Genomic DNA, 21921 nt, shown 5'->3' with positions numbered 1-21921 from the left:
ATAACAAAAATATGTGATCAGAAATTTCAACACAAATTTCGGTATTTTTATTTGATCGTTCCAATCGAACTCTGGTTAAAAGTATTTGAATCTTTTGCAATTTATTTCTTTATTTGCAAGAGAATACCTTCATTAATCAAAACTCAGAATTTTTTTCATAATTTTATTTACTTAATAAAATTAAAGCATATAAAATTACAGATTTCTCATCAGAGCTTCATTTAAGGTAGGTACGTGCGCATCATTTTCATATAAGTTTGAGGAATGTAGTTTCTTTTTTTTTTTTCATTCATACGCACACGAATACAAAAATTAAATTATTACCTATAGCTTGTGGTTATAGTAGAGGAAATAGAGGTTTGGTTCTTCTCTTCTTTTTTTTTTTTTTTTTTTTTTCATCTGTTAAACTTTTTTAACTTGACCGATTATAGGCCTATATTTCGGTTAAAGGTTTAAGTAATTTTTAGTTAAGAAGGTCACGAACTCGCACATGTCTTAAACTTCAAACCCATAATGATACCTATCTAAAGTTAGTTATGCCGCCATTGTAAAGAAAAGTCAGTGAAACTGCTTCCACTAAATTCTATTTTTCAAAAATCATTCTAATTAAATATTCTTTTAGTGTTGTTTCAATGAACATCATTTGTTTCAACCAGTCTCAAATGGCAGTCAAAATTAAATAGAAATTGGTATAGATATTTCAAAAATAAACATAGAATAAGATAGAAGTTTTTCATAGCCAATTTAAATATTAATCAATCAAGTAAATTTTTAAATTCACGTGAATCCAATGTAGAATAGAACTGAATATTATTTTTGAAAGAAAAACAAAAACTGAACTGAAAAAAACCATTAACTTTTTTTTTTTATATTGAAGTAAATTTTTGTTTATACAAAATTCTGCCCACCCACATCAGACACTCCTCTTTGTCAATCCAAATAAGTAGATATTGCATTATCACCACAAATCTGTTTGTTTGTCTGTTTGAATTTCAAACAAGTCAAAAAAAAAAATTTGGAAATAAACAACATTCAGGATATCAGGATACAAGGAAACAACCACAGACAACTTAAGACTAGACCACACACAAAAACCATCTTATTAATTATTAAATTCCCATTAAGGAACAACAACAGACTTTAATCAAAAAATCATTAAAGGGATAGGTATTTTCCACAAACACGTTCATTCATCCTTGATTATTTTCATTGAATGAAAAACAAAACAACAATAAAAAATACCAAGATACTCTCCAACATGACTGTAAAATAAAATTTCAAAAAAAAAATGTAAAAAAATGTTAACATACTTTCTTTTCGATGTTGCTACGGTATTTTGTGGCAGCGTTATTTTTATAATAATTATCGTATCTTTCGTTTGAAGTTGGAATTTTTTTTTTTTTTTGAATTATATAGATACACAGGTATTATATACACATACACACATTCATGTAGATATGTTTTCAATTTTTGAATGAATTTAGAAAATAATTTATTAATTTTATTGAGTAAATTGAACACAACTCAATGAATGAAAAAAAAAATAAGCACTCTCATCGGGCAAACAACAAAGTTAAGTAAATTTTTTTTTTAACAAAATTTAAAGTTTCACAACACGACGACATTCCTAAGATTTTTTTTTTTTTTTTACATATTCTGTTGTTTACTCTTGCAAACAGCACATATTTTTGTTTGCTTAGCAAAAACTAAGTCTCGATTTTGATAAGAAAAAAAAAAAAAAAACAAATTTAAAGTTAACGTCCTTTTTCATACAAGTATTTATGTGTTTTATATGAATTCAAAAGTTCTATTTTTTGAATAACAAAATCAACAATCAATTGAAGAAAAAAAATAAAAGAAGAAACTTCAAATTAACCAGCAATAGATATGATTACACGACGACACAAAATACAATACGCTATTAGGAGAGAAAATCTCATACAATAAACTGGGACTGGGAGGCAAAAATTGAATTTTTTTTTTTTGTAGGTAGGTATTATTCATCTACCGTCTTTTCTGTATTTTACTGTCTTTCATTCGGTGTGTTTGGTTGTATCGTCGACAAACTGTGTAAACTCTTCTGGATACACAGGACTAATGTCGGTAGTTAGAGTGAGTCCACACGACGAATGCATCGAGAATGGCTTATAACAACATTAGGCTAGGCCTGAATTTTACATATACTTTTTTTTTATTTTCTAAGAGTGTGTGTCAAATGTGCGATGACCATAGTTTATAATACACCTTTAACATTTTTACCTGGCAACGGCAACAACACACACACACACACTTGTAACTGACGGTTGTGATTTCAATACTAAGCTATGTTTGTATTTCTAGATAGGGCAGTGTAAGCTCGTGACAGAGTGAGAGTAAGAAAACAAATCAGGTAGAGAGGTAGGTAACTAACTATAAAATATAAAACATACAATATAAGGAAAGTAATTTTATTTCTATTCAAACAATAAAAACGGTACCCTATGATATTTTCTGGGATATTTATAATTTTTATTAAATCACAAGTCGGGAGCAAAAACTCTATGATTTTGATCAACTTGAATTTGCTGAATTAAAAACTGTTTACTGTTTGTTTTTGAGGTCTGTTCATCACTATTTTCGCTACAAAGTCCCACAAACTAATTTTTAATGAAATAGTTTTTGACGTTTGATTTAAAACATATATTTTTAGGTAATATTTTACTTGTTTTCATCCAAATAAGGAGTCGAAAACTGGAATTTACTTTAAATCTGCTTCAAAAAACAATAAGTTTTATATTAAATAACTTAGAAAAAAATTATTTACAAAAAAAAATATACATATTTAGACGATAAAATATGGTTTTTGGAGATTGCATAAGTAGTTTTGCAAAAAAAACATTTTTTATCAAGCTCTATTTTCGTTTCGTGATATTATTCCTATATTCTTGACTTTTCTTGATTTAAAATTAATATTTCTAAGTGGGCTTGCGGTCTATCTTTTTATTAATAACTCTTACTCCAACATACATACTTTTCGAGTAATTTTAGATTTTTAAGAATTCTGAAGATGTTTTTATTTTTCAAATGCACAGAGTTTTATTTCACTCACCTAGACATCAGGTAATTTATAAGGATCTTAAGGTATAACCTTAAGTCACGAACTCGTATGGGCTTATGTCAAAATGACAGGTGTGCGCATATGCATAAAAAACTTATTTTAATTTAGCAATATATTATAAAGAAAAGAAAAAAATTTAACGAAATCAGTTAAAAATTTAATTCATCTCACATAACTGGTAATGTACAAATGTACCCTATAAAAATGGAGCATTAACTTAGAAAATAACAGGTGTATTTGTGAGGTGCACACTGACACTGGCACAAATTATTAAGAGTTTTAAGCAAATAAAGCAGGTATTTCAGTGCAGTCAGGTCCGTTGTTAAAATATATTATGCATCGATGGGACATTAAATCTGTTACACAGATTTAAGATTATTAAACAAAAGATTTTTTTGTCTGTAAATTCGGTTATAGGAGGATAATTTTTCGTTATAACGTCATAAGAAAACAGGTTGTATGTTTCAAATAAATATAAATAATTTGAAAATTTATTTGTTAGCAAACAAATAACAGCCCAATGATTGCCTTGGCATTCGAACTCCAGATATCTGGTTTCTGGTGTGTAAGGCACAAATCGTTCAAAAGTTTTACATTCTGAGCTAGGGTTGCCAGTATTTTTGTGCCCGATTATAGTAGGTATTTAAAAAAAAACCTAAACTTGAGCTCTATCTTCTTATTCCTATCTCTTAACTCTTGCTCCGACGCACAGTGCGGCGATTGTATGGAGATGGTGGACAAAAATCAATTTTATAAAAAGGAATTGATTTGGAACATTTTTTTATCTTCAATTCATACAGAATAATTATTAACATATTCAATTCGTGATTTTTTATAAAAAAAAATAAATATAAATATAATATAAATATATAAATTTTTAAATTTTTTAAAGATTTGACCTTGTCCTAGAAATGTTGAAAATTTTTAAGGTTAGCAAAAATTAGCATGAAAACTTTACATTTCCACAAAGTAAAATATTAATACAGAGTAACGACACTAAAAATGTTGCTATACTTTGCTAAAATTAATTTATAAACATATCCCAAAATGAAAAAAAGCGTTAAAAAGCTGTTTTTTATGCACTTCTTCCCCCTCGGATCAAGATTTATGCCGAAATTTATCAATTTTTTTCGTAAAACACTTTATGTGGCAGTTGCTAGTACTTAACTAATTCAAAATAATTTCAATGTCTTCATCTTCTCCCCTGTTTTTGCCAAAACAAATCCACCTTTCAAAAAGTCGTTAATTTTTTCTGGTCCGACTTTGGCCTACTAAAAGTCAAATATTTTGAAGGTTAGCAAAGAAACTAAACGTGTTCTCAAAGAACAATAACAACACAAGATAATGCCATAAATCATTGTGCTACAATTTGCTACTACAACTTTGTAGGCTTAATTTAGATGAAATTTTATGCCTTAAAAAGGAACTTTTTTCGATAATTCACTAAAATTCAAATTTATTTAAAAAATTAAATATAACTACTCATACAAGTTCTCAATGTATCCATAATTATTATTCACAAATAAAAAAAAATAAAACTTTGGTACTTTTCTTACACGAACCAAATGAAAATGCACAAAGATAAAATCTCGAGCTATCAAAATGACTAAAATTTTTTTTTTCAGTGCTTTTGAAAGTCCCGCTAATCCCCCAAAATGAGCAAAACAAAATTAAAAACAGCCAAAAACAGTAATTTAACATATGCTTGACCAGTTCCATAGCTTAGAAGATCAATATTGCATTTTTGTTTTTTTTATTTTTGTCCACTGGTCAACGCACGTTTCGAATGGTAATGATAATAATGAATACTAAAAATCTAATATACTAACATTCATTTCATCTTTATAGCCTAGTATACGCAGATCGGGAAAAATTTATTTCTCATACAAATTTTTTTCTTTAGACAAATTTTGTCTTGAATATTTTTCTAAGGAGTACGCACTTCACGCGAAAATTTGAATTATTAGGAGTCGCTGAAAAGAAAAAAACTTAACTTAATTTTGCGCGGAAAAATAATGTCCGAAGCATTATTCTGCCCGAAAAATTGTGACAAGGAAAAAAAGGTATACTCTTTGATAAAATACTTGGAAAGTGAAGGCGAAATAAATAAAACTCGGAATTAAATCAAAAACAAAAAAAATGTATTTTGAAAGAAAAAAAAAAATTTTGAAAATTGATAGAATTTATTAAGTTTCTCCAACTTCAAAATTTTGCGCGGGATTAAAAAATGTTATGTAGAGATAAAATTTGTTTTTTTTTTCCGATCTGCGTACTAGCAATTATTTACAGAGGTGACGGACAATGGCGTAGCTCAGGGATGGCGAACCAATGGCACGCGTGCCATTGGTGGCACGCCATGAAATATTTTTGGCACACCACGAATTGAGTAATACATTTGTTTGTACATTTGAGCGACATTCAACGATTTTTCTAGGAAAGATTTTTCGAAGAAAAACTAACCCAAGAGTTTTAGTCGGTAATAAGATATTTAATTGAAGTATTTTTCGTCAAGGTTTTCACAATTGAAGGCTTTATCGGACACCCTTTGATAAACTGAACTTGTCAAAATTTTATTGGTTGGGAATTCAAGACATTTAAATGCAGTTGAATGAATTCCAATCTAGTTCGTTATGTACTCAGAATTTTGTCGCAATAAGGAAAGAGTTGAAATCAATTCAAATAGAGAGGCTGGATGGAAATACGATTAACAATGCATATGCCAAATTAAAGGAAAAATGAATTTCAATTCCCGATAAAGCTTCTTGAAAAAGTAGGCGTTTGTTACCTTATTTTCCAAAATATATAACATTAAAGATTTACTTATAAAAAGGTTGTCAAATGAATCAGCTTGCATTTTGCAAACATTGGAAGTAACGAAATATTGAAATATTCCGTCCACTGTTTTTTTACTTTTATATTTTGTTTCTTTGTGTGGTGAATGTAGTTAAGCCTCAACAAAACAGTTAAGGCTTAACTACATTCACCACTTTTTGAAAAAGTACAAAAGTGAAAAAAAAACAAAATTTCTCGCTAGCGCAATTTTTTTTGTAAAAAAGAGTTTACAAATTGTTTTTTTTAGGCGAAAAATAAGTTTTCTGCATCATTTGTTTTAATTTTCTATCCCTAAAAACTATACAAAAATGTGTTTGAAAATTTTCACTTTTGTACTTTTTCACTTTTTGAGTCAATTTAGTTAAAGCTTTAGTTTGAAGTTTTGTTATTTAATTAAAATTTAATTAAAATGAATTATAAACTGACTTTCAGTTTTCAAACATAAATTAATATGCTTACAAATAAAATGCTGGGTAGTTTAAAATGATCTATTTTTGCTTCAAGTAGTCACTAAAAAACTTTTTAATGGCACGGGGCTCTAAAAAGGTTCGCCATCCCTGGCGTAGCTTGTATGAAATTATGGTGTCACCCGCAGAATGGAGAACAGAAAAATAAAACATATACTAATTTTGAAAAAGTATACTTGTTAATTGTCTGACTATTATTCGTAAAGTAAAAGACTGTTCATAAAAATGGCAAGCTACAATTTAGATGATGTTGAAAAAATAACCTTGAAATCATGTATCATAATGAGCTAAACATGTTCCATTTGATATTAAATTGAAACGCAAAAAAAGCATGTGCAGCACAGATAAAACCTACCTATTCCTTCAAAATGTTCCAATATTTCAAAATTACTTGGATACTAAGCTGATATTGAATCAACCAAGCAAATTTCATACTTTTATCACAAAATGCAAGATTTTGTCACTTATCCAGCTCCTACTTTCTCCAATCCAAATCCCCAAAAATCTCGAATGAACCAAAAAGAAAACTAGGTATATAGAATTAAAAAAAATCACTGTAAACCAAAGTAAAATCAAAGTTCCACTTTAAATACGCAACAGCGCATCTGTAATTTTAAAATTTTCTCTCTGAGATTTTTTTCATTGAAGATTTTTTCCTGTAGATTTTGTCTTTACCCAAATCTGTCTTGGGGATTTCGGCTTTGGAAATTTTTGTTTATTGAAACAACGCAACTTAAAGCTGAAACACAATCACGCTTTGCCGTCGATTTTGACAACTGCCAAAAGTTCAACCATACGAAATCTGTGTAACCTTCACAATGACGCTTTTCTTACGTACGCTTTTTTTGACAAAATTTCTCTTTATAGATGTTGCACATAAAAACAACATCAAGATATTTTAAACTAAAACAATTTACTTATTAAAAACAAAAATAATTTAATGATGTTGTAGACTGAGTTTTACTTTTAAAAAACAATTTATTTTGATTGGTTTTGTTTTTATAACTATAGGATTAAAGAATAAACAAATTTCTATGCATTTTTTAAACACATTAATTTCCTTTTTCATTTTTCCACAATAAAATCAAGATAAAGACTTGGCCCAATAATTTTGTGAGTGACTGTGTTTTTTTTTTATTTGACAGCAGATTTTATGACAGAAGCGCGCTTTGAGAATTTCTCAACGTAACGCGACGACGCGTCTGGCAAAGCGTGATTGTGTTTCTGCTTTTAACGCCAATTGACGTGACATACGCGTATATATTTTTTTACCTCAAACCATTATCTGACATTTCACAAAATACAGTTCCTCGAAAATCCGAGTTCATATATACAATTTAGAAATTTCAAAATCTCAAATGACGGGTAGCTTCAATTGTAAATATTCAGATTCACCCCTCTGCATCTACGGGCCATCACATACTTACTTTTCTTCTCAACTTGAAATGTACAGGTGTGTCAATGATGTTGTTGTTGTTTTGTGTTATTGTTATTGTGGCATGCATTTTCTACTTCTTCGAAATGCACATGTAAGTTATCTTAACTGGATTTTAGGCAAGGGACTAGGATGACGACGACGACGACGATGGTAGTTATAATGAATATGAAATACAGCGGCCGCGACGGACGCACAGCAGCGACGGCGGCGACGCGTTGTCGGTAAGGCAAAACAAATTCTTCTCGGATTTGATTTTTTGAAGTTGGTTTTGTTTGTTGATTTAGCTTAGTTGGGATGCACGAAACAAATTCTTCTCGGATTTGATTTTTTGAAGTTGGTTTTGTTTGTTGATTTAGCTTAGTTGGGATGCACGAAACAAATTCTTCTCGGATTTGATTTTTTGAAGTTGGTTTTGTTTGTTGATTTAGCTTAGTTGGGATGCACGAGTTTTATAATGTTTAAATTTTTGTTTATTCATAAAATACACGTATTTTTATCCGTATATAAATATCTGAATGTAATTTTGTTCTCTTTTTATAACTTTAATAATAAATAATAAACATTATCTATGTTTATTGGATTAAAATGAAAAAAAAAAAATAGAAAAAAATATAAAGAATTACATAGACGTGTAGCCAAGATTTTTGTTCAAGAGGTTTTTCTTCCAAAAAAAGGTGTTACCAACCCTATCAGTGCATAATCGTCCCTTTGCCCTGAATGTGCAGATTATTTTTTTTTCTATACTTTGCTTCCTTCATTAATAAATAAAATTCGGCAAGCGGGAAAGCTCTGTTCTTCAATAACAACGATTTACTAAAAGTTAAGTCCGAATAATTCGGTCAATATTTACGACAGTAAATTCATGCTTTTTGCCTGAGGGACGTGATGTTCTTAGTCTGACCATAAGTTCAGATATGAAATTTCAAGTTAAGGAATATGGTCCATTTTACACTTTTGGGTGTCAAAAATCATTTTTATGACAATTTCTTGAAAAAAAAAAATTATGAAATTTTTTTTACTTAAGTATATTTTAGCATTTTTTATTTAAAATGGCGACTTTAAAACGGTATTTAAGCGGTAACGGTTCAACAGATTTTTTTTCCAAAACTTGTCTTTTTATCTTTAAGAATATTGTATATTCGGAATTGTAAACAAAATTTTGTAAAAACTCAAAAAAAAAAAAAACAAAACAATTTTATAAAAAATGACTATTAATAACTTTGCCCAACATTTTCAATGATTAATAGTTGGAAAATGTATAAAGGTTTTTTTTTTTTTTCTTTTTTAGATCAGAACAAAGTCTTAACTGTCAAACAAAAATAATTGTGTTTCTGTCTTACTTCTGAACTTTCAGAGCCTCAAATTTGTGTTTCTTTTATCATTCTCACCATGTTCAGAGCATTCTCAGTAAAAGAATTTTTCAAAATATGAAAATAAGTGTATGAAAGTAGTTGCTGTAGTGCTGAAGTCAGCACTATGAAGCCTGAAGTTTTAAAAATCGTCTAAGACACTTAAATTTTGAGATAGACGTATAAAACTAAAACCAATCGCAATAGTTTTTCCATTTCGAGTTCTATGTATATACAAACCTATATGTCCACCCTATGTTTATGACATGAGATATTCAAATTTTCAAACTTCCCAAAAAAAGTTTCATACACCACAGTGTACTGATAATTTCAAGGTACACTGAAATCTCAAAAAAATTTGTCCACCTCAAGTTTTTTACATGTACCAAAAATCGTCGTTTAAAACCACAAAAAATTACTTTTTTTTAAATTAAAATTTCTAGGTGGTGGGCAAACGATGAATTTTGGTATACGTTAATAACTCTAGGTGTACAAAGGACAAAAATTTGAAAAAAAAAAAAATGTTTGGGGACTTTGAATTCTTCAGTGCAAAATTTGTGTTTGAATATCTTTTAAACGTAGGGTTGCCAAACGACGATTTTTTGTATTGTATATGAGAACTCGAAGTTTACAAACGATAGAAGTTTGAATTTTTTTTAAATAAAAGTAATTTTTTGAGATTTCAGGGGACTTTGAAATTTTCAGTTCACTGTGGTGTATGCGTAACTTTTTTTTTGCAATTTTGAAAATTTGTATTTTGAATGATCTCCTAAACATAGGGTGGACAAAAGATGATTGATTCTATACAGTGTAATACAATACCTGCTTTTTTTTCGAAATCTGCTTCTTGACCATCAGCGGTCACTTAATAAAAAAAAATTAAACTTTTAAAGGTTGTATCGAACAAGATTTATATATTTATTTTTTTTTATTTACAGATTCATTTTTGCTTAATGAATTTTCCATTATACATACTAAAATTTAAAAAAGAAAATAAATTATTTCTAAAAGAAAAGAATCATTTTGTACATAAATAAAGCAACAATTAACTTGGAAAATTAATTCTATTTTCGATTTTATTTTGAAAATATTTAACTGCGGTTACACCACTTTTTTCCAGGCAAAACCTTAACTACTATTTATTTTAAACTACAAATTAAAAAACTATATTCACAATTATTATAACACTACTAACAAATAAAAATAATAAAAAAAAAAATAATTTTGGTCCTTTTTGCTGAGGAAATTCTATGTTTTGTGTTTATGCGAACCAAGCTGTGCCCTGGACAGCACACTAACATCACAAACCAAACAATGATAGTGAGTTTGTTTTTGACTGTAACTGCATTCGACAGTGCCGGGTAATTCATTGCCATTGGTGGGTATTGTTGCTTCAAATGTCGAATTACATTTTTCGCTATTAGTGACTTTTCGAAAGCCCGCCATACGAATGTATTCCATTTTGTTATGTTGTCGTCTGTGGGCTACAACTTTATTCGTATCCGAGCATATGAAGTCGCATTTAAGGCAATGGAAATGTGATGATTTGTTTGCCGATCCTGGAAAAAATAAAAGTGAAAATTTAGTTAACTGAAAATCAAAGGATTCCTGACACTGACATATAGAAAGATTTCTTACTTAATTTTTGTATTACAAAAGTAATTTGCTCATCATCAGAATGCGATTAACAATTATCAATTGATACAGGTTATTGTATTAAAATAAAAAAACAAAAACAAAATTATAAAACAATAAATTAGGTTTTAAAATAGGTAAAAAATTTTAATATTTATCAATCATCAATTGATAGTTGTTTACAATCGCATTCGTTATTTAGATTTTTTTCGATAATCAAGTTAATATTTCTAAAATTAAAAAAGAAAAAATCCTCTAATTTTTTTTTCAGATTTTTATTTTGACGCTTGATGGTGCTTAAAGAACGTTAAAGTTTTTTCTCATTTAAAATAGGTATAATGTTGATTTATAGGACCATTTTTATTTAGAAATATCCTTAAAGTAAAAATGCTTGATGAGATTCTGGTCTACATTAAACACCATTTAAAAAAAAAAAGGTATACACCATTTTTCTAGGACAGAGACAAGTCTTAGGAACTGGATTCCAAAATACAGACTTTTTGAAATGTTGGTGACGGGCGTTGGATCACATAATTTCTTTACTTGGGCTCAATTTTCTATCATCATTATAATTAAAATCCATGTTAAAAGGAAAGAAGTTAATATCATTAGCGTTTTTATTTTTGTTCTCTTACTGCGCATCTGTGCAAAATGAGGTTTTAAGTTTTTGACGTTTAATTTTATCAAAGTCAAAGCCGTCAACTTACGAAGCCATCTAACATTCATTCATCTGACAGTTCACGTTTTTGACACCGCCTAACTTCTTTCTAATACCATGATTAAAACCTAGAATTCTGAGCTTGTCATTTTTAATTTTTTGCTGAAACCTTGCTTAGAATTAGAAGCAAAGCTTAACAGCCAACAAACTTACCTAAATTCTTGTAATAGGGACAATTTTCATAGCCACAACTCATATTGGCGCGATATTGGCGAAAATCATTGCCCATCAACTTATCCAAACGTTCATGTCTCGCTGTATGTTGAACAAAGCGTGTCTTATCACAGAAACTATAATGACAGTCGTTTCGATCACAATGAAAATGTGACTGGTGATTGCGATAGCCACACTTTGGGAAGAAACAATCCTCGTTAAATCGGAACTTCAAATAGCCATTTGGAATTTGTTCGTCTCTGATCTTAAAATGTTGACCATGGCCATGTTGTTGGTGATCGAGAGTGGTTCGCGTTGATGCCGCCACCGCCGCCGATGACGGTGATCCTCCACGCTGATTAATAGGACTTGTGTTATTGGCGGCAACAGCAGCAGCTGCTGCTGCTGCAGCCAATCCTGCAGCAAATTGTACTTGTTTCTTTGTCGATGGCGATAAAACATCGATCAAGGTGCTGAATTCTTCATTGCCATTAGATAATTTTCTCTTTTGCGATTTGGCGGCGGCAGTTTCAAATGTCGATGGAGATGGCCCTCCAGTTGATATTGTTGGCGGTTTTGATTGTGAACGTTCGAAGGGCGATTGAACCATTAATAGTGGATTAAGAAATGGAAAATGGTTGGAAGAGCTAGGATGCAGAGCTGGGATCACAGATGCTGGCTGACAACTAAGACTTTCTGTTGAAGTTTGATTATGACTTTCTGACTTGTCTTTGCTGCCTGGAATGCGATATGGTTGAGCTGTTGGCCGATTTTGCTGCTGATACCGACTGGCGGGATTCATCGTATTGCTCAAAAATGGATGCAAATGTTGATAGTAGTAGGGATTCTGTTGATACAGAGTCGCCAGCTGAGTCAAGTGGAAATTTTGTAATGACAAGCTGGACATAAGGTTTTGGGGAAAGTAATTTAGAAAATTTCCCGCTGCCGATGATGTTTGGCTCAGCAGTGGTGGTATCGTTGCTGGTGGCGAACCAGGAAAAGATTCTTTGCTAAATTTCAATCGTTCGTCCAGCGTTGTTGTATTTGGCGATACACTCAGGTCTTGAGGTTGATCATCATAGCTGATTGGCAATTTAGGGTAGCTTGGGGGTATCGATTCTTCCGGTTCGATGAAATGAGACATATGGAATGGTATCGGTTGGTTTGTAGCCTGCAAGTGCTTAAGTCGATGAGCTCTCCACTTGATCGGATCTACAAAAGCCTGATCGCAGGTATCGCAATGATCGTGCGGTCGGCGTTTTTGTTTGCAATAGGGTGTCGAACAATAAGCTGAATTCGATGGAATTGCAGCAGGCGGGCTTTGTAGGCTTTCACTTGTTCCTGCTGTCGTCTGTCTATGCTGTTGAGCTGGTGACGGAGTATTGCTAAGGTCACTTGTGTTTTCAGGGAAGTAAGTACCAGCTGCGCGAACAACTTAAAACAAAGCAATAATTAAAGTTATAAAATCAGTTTTTGTTTGAAAATTCTTACCCAAGACTTTTTCGTCTTCATGATTTCGTTTAGGTCCTGCTGAACTATTCATGCCTTCAGGTTCCATTTCAGAAACTTTTCGTCTGAGTTCGTTTAGAGTTGAAAATGTTACCGACGGCAAATGTGAATAATCCCTGGCAGAATTTTTATTTCCAACTGGGGACGGGGAAGGGGATGAGGGATCCTGTTGTTCGTTTCTTGATATGTATTTGGTTGGACTACCACCGATTGATGATGGAAGTAGTTTTTTTGTTGGTGAGTTTGACAATGATGGTCGTTCGTCAGTTGATTCACAAACATGCGATTCTAGATCAAATGGTGATATTTGCCTGAAGCATTGACGACAATGAAGGTGAGGACGAGTCTTAAATATAAAAAAAAATTACAAAGGTAGTTTGGTTAGATTGTGTATTTTTGTTTTGTTTTGTTTGAATAAAAAGAATTTTTGTACAAATAAGGTGAGTTAAACATTTGAAACACGGAGGTACGTGCGTTTTCCTTATGCCATTTTATTCTACAGGCGTCAATTTGCCGCTCTTGCGGTGACGATGGAATCAGAAAAAAAGAATTGCAGATTCCAAAAACACAGCATTAAGAAATAACGAAAAATTACTGAACGAGATACGAAAACCATCGAATCGAGTTTGTTCCAGGCTTTTAGCTATGTTCGCATGAGCTTTGTACCGTTGGTAAAGTGAATTCAATACAAATTTGTTGACTTGAACTGCGTTATGAAATTGGTGTGCCGTTTCATAGCAATATGATCAATCGACAACTCAAACCAAAATTTCAAAAAAAATCAATTTTTCTTGTTTTCAAAAAAAAAAAATCAATTTTTTATTTTAAAATTCTGATTTGAGACAATTTAAACGCGTTTTCATAAAAAAAAATCGTTAAAATTAAACCAGTCGTTTGAGAGATAGTCAGAAAAAAAGGATTTACCCGTTTTTAACGATTTAAGAAAGTTTTTTTTTTCAATATCCTGGGAGCCGCCATTTTTAATAAAAATTAAATTTTCCATATTTGAATCAATTATTGTAAACGAAAACTTGTTTTGACACTTAGATCCGAAAATATCTTCTTCTTGCCTTAATTTTTTTTTTTTCGAAAATCCGAAAAAAAAATTTCTTATATTCATATTAAAATAAAAAAAAAATAAAATACATTTCGCCTGAAAAAAATTTATAAAAATTTCTTATCCCTCTTTGAAAATAAATGATTCAATTTTTATTTAACATGTACCGTTGTTTTCGGTCCATAAAACTTTATTCCAAAAATTTGTTCTAAAGAGTCTCCAAAAACTTATATGACCCAGCTTTTGGAGAATCTTCAGAAAATTTTTTTGGAATACAGCACGTTTGAAGTGGTGAACCCACCCGTTTGAGCCTCTTTACTTGCGGTAAAAGTAACATTACGATGATGGCGAATGCCAAAAAAGTTGGTACGGCAATTCTGTCCGTCTGTCTTTCTGTCTGTGTGTACTTCGAGCTACAGCCTAAACTAATGAAGCGATTTTCTTCGAACCTAGTAGTTGACGGTTTTGGGTGATTGGGTAAATCCCTAGAGGACAAATTGAATTTTTCTTGGGACCAAAACTAACGGTACCTATCATATAACGGAAATAGAAAAGTTAACGGTACCTGCCATAGAACGGATTTTTTTATTTATGATTTTTTTCGTAAACGACGAAGCAGATTTCTACCAAAATTATTAAAATTATTCATAAAAAAATTAAAAATTTTTCACAAAACACTTTCTTCGATTATTAAAAAATGTTTAATTTTTTTTATTTTGAAAAATCAATTTTTTGAAAACGGATTAATAAATTTTATCGAAATTTCGTTTTTATGTGTTGAATAATATTTTCTTAAAAATGGCATATTAATTTTTTTTTTTTTTTGAAAAATGTTAGAAAATTAGACTTAAGACATTATTTTAAAAAAAGGCTGTAGAGATTTTCAAATTTTTTGTTCTAAAAATTCTTTTTTATGCAAGAAATCAAATTTCATTTTTGGTTTTGTGAAAAAGAACACTTAAAACGGTGTTTAATTAATAATAAAAACAATTTTTTTACATTATTTATGGAATTAACTAAAAATATAAAATTTTAAATTTTCCCCAATTTTGTTCATAAAAAAGCTTTAACATTAGAGTTATTTTTACCATAAAAATGCAGAAAAAATTTTTTTAAAGCGATTTGTCCGATCTTTTTTTATTTTTTACCCATTAACTTTTCATTAAAATTTCCAACAAAATACTTTTATGTACTAAAATGTTCCTTTTTTTAAAAGTTATAACATAACAATACACATGTAATATTTTTGTAATAATAACTCCTTGATTACAAATTTTGAATCCACTAGCAAACGTTACCTAATCGAATGTTCTATTACAAACCTTATTCTATTATATTTTTCATTTGTAATAGAAGAAGTATTTTCATTTTGTCTATTACTTTTCAATTTCTTTTTAAAGACGCTTTTTTTGGTTTTGTGTGTTTTTATAAAACAACTAGATAGCTTTCTTCTTGTTCATAAGAAAGTGGTTGATGAATTAACTAAAAGCTTTAAAAGCTTTTCTGTCTAAGATATAAACCAAAATTTTAGTTTTTATTTAAAAAAAAAACTTACCCTTCTTAATTTGCACTCAAAAATACCACAATCAAGCCCAATGTTGCGGTCGAAACGTTTGAACTTTTTGCTTATTGTATCAGCAAACGAAATTGCAGTATGCTGCCGTTCAAGATGCACGCTTAACAAATCCCTTTCCTTGGTGACAAAAGTACAATCTGGTAAACAAGTACAATGATAATGTTGCTGCATAGCCAGAGAGCACAATTGAGCCCCTGATGCAACACTACAACTTTCGTTTTGATTGTAAATCACAAATTGTGAATTGATGTTTCGTGGAGCAAATAATGCAACAGATGAACTTTGGTTCAACACCACAGATTCATCTTTATGCTTTTGCTGCAGATCAATTATGGAGGAGGTGGAAGTATCAATACAAAGTTGCTGATGTGCAGCATCAGGGCTCTCTTTGCTAGAAGTCTGTTTTTCTAGTTTAAAACTTGTGAATATAGCCTGGGGAGATTGTTGTGCCTGTTAATTGGATAAAATAAATATTAAAAAAAAATTTAAAAAAAAACAAAGAAAAATGGCATACATTTTTATAAACTTCGACAAAACGATTTTTTGGTGGGCGACCACGTTTTCGATTAAAAAATCCATCTATTGTTGTTATTTGCATCGGATTGCTGGAGCTTGCTGTCAATGGATTTGGTGATGCAGCATTTGGTGTTGCATACATTTCACGATTGTATCCGTGCATGCGAATGTGTGCAGATATGTCTGCAATATTATTTGGTGTCACAGCTCCACAATCTTTAAGTACACAATGCAAATGTGATTCGGGATGTTCCTGCCAAGGGCAGTCTAAATTCAAATCTTCTGTTGGATGATCGTCCTTTTCCTGCAATTTCTTTTTCCTCAAACTCGGACATTCTGAGGTGAAAAACTGTTGAATAACAGATGGTGTCAAATGTAGCAAGTTCGATTCATGCACTGTGTTATATTGATTAGGACTGTTTGATTTTTTGATAGCTTGAGTATCGCTGCTGATTTTATTTGAAACTTCCGTTTTACGGTGTATTTTTTGATTTAGAATCTCTTCGTGCCTCTTTTCCATTTGCTGCAAAAATTCCATCGACATAATTGATGATGGGGACGCCTCAGGGGGAACCTCATTGTCTGCGTTTTGATGGAAAGTTCGTTCTGGCTTTGGTAGCAAACTTGGAACTTCCAAGCTTGATCTAGAAGCTGGGTTAAATGAGCTCAACAATTCATGATCATTCAGTTGCATTAATGATTTGCTAAAATTAAATGCAGGCGTTTCTGTTGAATCTGTAGTAGCTGATGAAGCCGCAGTAACACTGGAATTTCCCATTAGAGCTGCTTTAACAGCTAGCATTTTGTAACGGCAATAAGTTTGTTCGTTGTCTATTCTTTCATGTTTGCGCTTATGGCTCAAAAGCTGGCCACTCGAATGTAGGACATAAAAGCAGTTCTTGCGGGCGCAGTGTATGTGATTGCAGACTTTTGAAAATTTACATTGCTTATAGGGACAAGCTTCATTTTTGAGAAATTTTTTAAAACCATCTCTGGCCAGTTTAAGATCTTTGATGTGATAGGTTTTATGTTTTTCTAAATTATATTGGTTTTTTTTTTTTTCAAATCATGGCAAATTTATGTGAAAAATGTTTTAAAAAACTCACCCATATCAGCTTTGTTTTTGAAGGTGTAGCGACAATTATCTCGCCGGCAGTGAAAGTGCGTTGTTTTTTGGCCCGAAAACATACAATATTCTGCGTTACATGTTTCATTTGCTCGAAAACGTTGGAAGCTGAAATTATAATTAAAAAAAAAAAAAAAAATACAAAAAACATTTCAGTTTGACAGCAGCAAGAAATAATATTGGTTTTACCCTTCTTTGTGAATAGCTGAATCCTTGCGATGGAAATTTGAATGCATTTGAACATCACTCGTGCTGATATAAACTCGATCACAATTTGGTTGAAAGCAATGATAATGTGTTTGTTTGCGATTATGTTGACAATTAACACCAAATGTCGCACTGCAATCGTCAGATGATGAAAAACGCATAAAACCATGATTTAAGCTTTCCATTCGTTTGCGATGCCATTTGACATGCCTAATGACTTCTTCTTTTTTTGATAGGACCTTACCGAAACACGGATAATCGTGGCAATGGTAGTGTTCACGGAGATTCTCCAAACGACACATTTCGTTTAAACAATCGAGGTGGGATGTGAATTTGTTCATATTTTGAACGAAATCAGCTTTAAATAGAAAGATATTTTTTGTTTAATATGTATATAAAATTAATATTAAGAATTTTTTGATGAAAATTTAATGCTTTTTTGGCTAAGGTTTAAAAACAAACATAAAAATGCACAGAATGTTTCATAACTAAAACAAGGCTTTGCCTCTATAGGGCCATTATTTTATAAATAGTGGACAAGCAAAACGCTTCCAAGAATGCTTTATTTATCAAATTACGGTAAGTAGTGTGCCTTTTTAGTGGATGTTTTAAACATCGCACTTGCGCCAGGGATAAACGCAGAGAAATGATCGGTTAAAAACAACGTAAAATTCGTGTAAAATCAACAGATGGAGTTTGCTAATATAGCACCTGCAAACTAACCTGGGTTAACATTACACGAGTCGACTCGGTTATTTAAAATTGTTTAATCTTACCCCCTATCTGGTTACATTGTACTAAAACCTAAAATTTTAACCGAGTTTTTCGATCAATATGAACAAGTTGGTGGGTTAAAATAACGTTCTAAAATGATAATTTTAAACAATTTAATTTAAACGAGACGACTTCGTTGATTATAGCAACGAGAACTACGTAGTTTTTAACCTAGACTGCGATTTTTTAACACATTTTTATTTTTCAAACCCACCGAAAAAAGCTCTAGGTTGGTGCTTTATTTTTCTGCGTGATTTTTTTCTGTGATTGCTAGAAACTTGGGACATTCATTCTCTGCAGTTTGTTTTATAGTGTATTTATAGGCGTAGTGAAAATATTCTCTATAAAGCACTATAAAGCACTTATAGGCATTAAGTTCTAAAAAAACTTCTTACCTAAGTAACAATTTTGCTTCTATAAGGTTTAATTAATACTTAAACTATAGGACCCTGCCAATAGTCGTTTTACGTAGGTATTTAACGGTCTATTATTTACGATCAATTGAGTAAGTATAATTATTGATTTGTGTCTATTTATCAAAAACGTTTTAATCATTATACAAAGTTAAGGAAATCGGAATATTATAGTGTACGTCCTTAAAATAGCACTGAAAAAATGTATACTTTTTATTTGAAATTTTTAAAATTGGTAGTAAATGTGTGTTGACTGTTTAGAATAAAAGAAATCAATAGTGTAAAAACTTTTAAGTTTCTTAGAAAAACCAGCTTCGAAGAGTTGAAAATTGTTTTTTTTTTTTTTTATTTCGAGAAGTTTAATAACTTTCTGAAAAAAAAGATTAATCTCCAACAGGTGACTTTGAAAAAAATAAAATGCAAGACTGGGTCGCACCAACTTGCTCTTAGAACTAACAACTTTTTATATACATACAAATTTGGTAAATGTATAAAAAAAAACCTAAAATTCGTTCTTAAAATATATATAAAAAAAAACTCATTAAATGAAATTGGGCTCCAAAAAAAGGATGCAGTTTAATTTCTTTTATAAAGATGCATTTTTAGAAAAAAAAATTCACAATCGTTAGAGCCGTTTTTTCAAAAAGTAATTTTCTATAAATAATTTTTTGAAAAAAAAATTTAAAAATCAATTTGGTATGTGATTTTGTAGAAACTTTTAATCAACACTTAAAACCAAAAATTTCAAAAAAATTCAATGTCGAAAATTTGATTTTTCAAAAAAAAAAAATTTTCAAAATTTTTTTCAAAATCCAAAAATTGTTTTTTTTTTTTCAAAATTTCCTTTTTTTGATTTGTATTTAAGCAATAGAAATATTTTTGCATACAAAAAATCGTTAAAATTGAATTAGTAATTTCAAATATAATATGAAATTTAAAAAACCGTTCTATGGGAGGTACCGTTAATAAGGATTTTTGAAAAAAGCTTTTTTCATTAAAAGATAGACCTTATCCAAAACTTAAAACTTATTCTGCCGCTTTTGAGAAAATTAATGACATAATGACAGGTACCCTACCGTTATTTTGGTCCAAAAAACTTATTCCAAACACCCCTCTGTACAGGATCCAAAAAACTGCTACATACCAAGTTTTAAGTAGATTGGCCCATCCGTTTAGGCCATAGCTCCTTATAAAGACCGACAGACATCCTGACAGGCAGACGGACTTTCGAGACCCACCCTTTTTTCGCATTCTCTATCATTGTAATATCATGTAAAATTGTTATCTCAACTTTTTTTTTACGAATGCATAACTTGATGAGTCATAAATATGTCTAACTGTCTCAAAAAACTTAAAGTATGTTCAAGACCTCGAAAGATTGCATAGGTTGTCTGGGAGTGAGGTTTTGAAATTAAATTCAATTCGATAATGCTAATTTGGGTAGGTATATTTTGAATTTAAATAAAAACACATCTAATTTTTCTGGCGCCAAATAAATTTTATAATTTCAGGGGCACTATAGCTAGCTAGGAGCCCCTAACAATATTGTACGGCTAGCCAAAAATGTTGAAGTCGAAAATGTCCCTAATTTGTGTCTCTTGGTGTTTTCGTGATTCATGTCCTTAATAGTCCAGTGCATTTATAATTTGACCCAGCAGTTTGTACCACCCCCAAATTTTTTTTGCTCATTCGATAGAGCATTGGCTGAATATCATTACCCTGATTTTTCGCACTCGTGAAATTCACCTTTCGGCCGCCATCTTGGATTTTAGTTTTTGATAAATATCTCGATTTCTATTTATCCTACATAAAAGTTGTGTATACAAGAAACGTAGGCAATTAAATTTTGCGTCTTTTATGTTAAGGACACTTTTTCGATATTCTGAATATTAAAAAAATTACAAGCCAACAAAGTAAAAAAAAACAGAAAAAAGTGACAATTTTAAAGTTTTGAGCACTTTTTATCAAAATTATGAAAAAACGTATCGAGATAAGATTATTTACCTTAAAATTCTCTACAACTCTGCTATACAACTTTTGTATCGCTATAATTAATAAAGTTATTAATACTTTTTATGTTAAAAAATACACCTTTTTTACGCAATGAAGAGACTTAAATATAAAAAAATTGCAGGTCCTGAATTTTCTCTTGTAACATAAAGCTATAAAATACTCACTGATCATTTAAAATTCAAAAAATAGTGGAGTAACTAAAGCTTAAAAATTGGCAATATTAGGGAACCCGGCGGAACAGCTTAGATTTTGATGATCTTTTTTTTCAAACGTCGGTAATTAAAAATACTTTAAAGTCTATAGATTAAAAATTGCCGGTGTTGCCGTTTTGATTTTTTAAATTTAATTGAAGATTTTTGTGAACAAAAACAAATTTTTTTCAAAAATTTTTCTTAAATTTCATAAATTAATTGATGCCAAAAGATTGTCTATGAAATTCAAGGAAAAAAAATATATGGGAGTGTGGGACAATCTTCCATCGTTCAAGCGATAGATGCAATTTTCTTATTAATTGACTTCAAATACAAAAAAAAATATTTGAACACAACGGCAACACCTACAATATTCAAATATAAATTTTTTTTAAAGCTAGAAGCTTAGTCATACATGTAAAATTAAAATTAAGTTAATTGAATGAACGGCTTTTGAAAGAATGGTAATTGAACTCAGATTTTTGAAAAAAAAAAAAATTATTGAAAAAATTTTAACATTTCGTTTTTTAAACTTGGTCGTAATATAAAATGCATTTATTTTCAAATTTTTTTGGCCGCATTTATTATGATTTCAAATTATAAAAGGAAATGTCAATATGTATTACGGTTTATGAAAAAAATTAAAAAGTATTTCATTTTCGAAGAACTTTTTTTAATAAAAGTTTTGAAAAAAAATGTAACTTATTTTTTTTTTTAAGTTCAACATAAAAACAAACATAACGTTATTTTTTATTCATTTAATAACCCTTACTGTTGAAAGTTAAATAGCAAAAATTTAAAGTTCCTATTTACCACAGTCTTTGAGAAAATTAATTATTTCAATGCAAAA

General features: G+C 30.3%; 2 protein-coding genes across 3 annotated transcripts in view; both read right to left on the bottom strand.

Moving 5' to 3' along the window:
- The window catches only part of LOC129920505 (epidermal growth factor receptor kinase substrate 8-like protein 2), a 31909-nt gene extending 30198 nt beyond the window's left edge, over positions 1–1711 (bottom strand). Inside the window, exon 1 of one of the 2 annotated variants that reach the window (XM_056001784.1) lies at positions 1311–1711. The gene's annotated coding sequence lies outside the window, so the exon portion shown is untranslated. The remainder of the gene's footprint in view (positions 1–1310) is intronic. The other variant, XM_056001785.1, reaches the window with a different exon arrangement.
- Positions 1712–10082: 8371 nt separating this feature from the next.
- Positions 10083–21921, bottom strand: part of LOC129920506 (uncharacterized) — a 58295-nt gene continuing 46456 nt past the window's right edge. Inside the window, exons 5-11 of the mRNA XM_056001786.1 lie at positions 17663–18038; positions 17454–17581; positions 16346–17382; positions 15811–16281; positions 13181–13544; positions 11690–13123; positions 10083–10742 (exon numbers count right to left, since the gene is read on the bottom strand). Coding sequence (XP_055857761.1) covers positions 10432–10742; positions 11690–13123; positions 13181–13544; positions 15811–16281; positions 16346–17382; positions 17454–17581; positions 17663–18038 — 4121 coding nt within the window. The 3' untranslated portion in view covers positions 10083–10431. The remainder of the gene's footprint in view (positions 10743–11689; positions 13124–13180; positions 13545–15810; positions 16282–16345; positions 17383–17453; positions 17582–17662; positions 18039–21921) is intronic.

The sequence above is a fragment of the Episyrphus balteatus genome, chromosome X (genome assembly GCF_945859705.1).
Source record: "Episyrphus balteatus chromosome X, idEpiBalt1.1, whole genome shotgun sequence".
In the NCBI taxonomy this organism is placed as follows: Eukaryota; Metazoa; Arthropoda; class Insecta; order Diptera; family Syrphidae; genus Episyrphus; species Episyrphus balteatus.
This window is presented reverse-complemented; position numbering and strand designations above follow the sequence as displayed.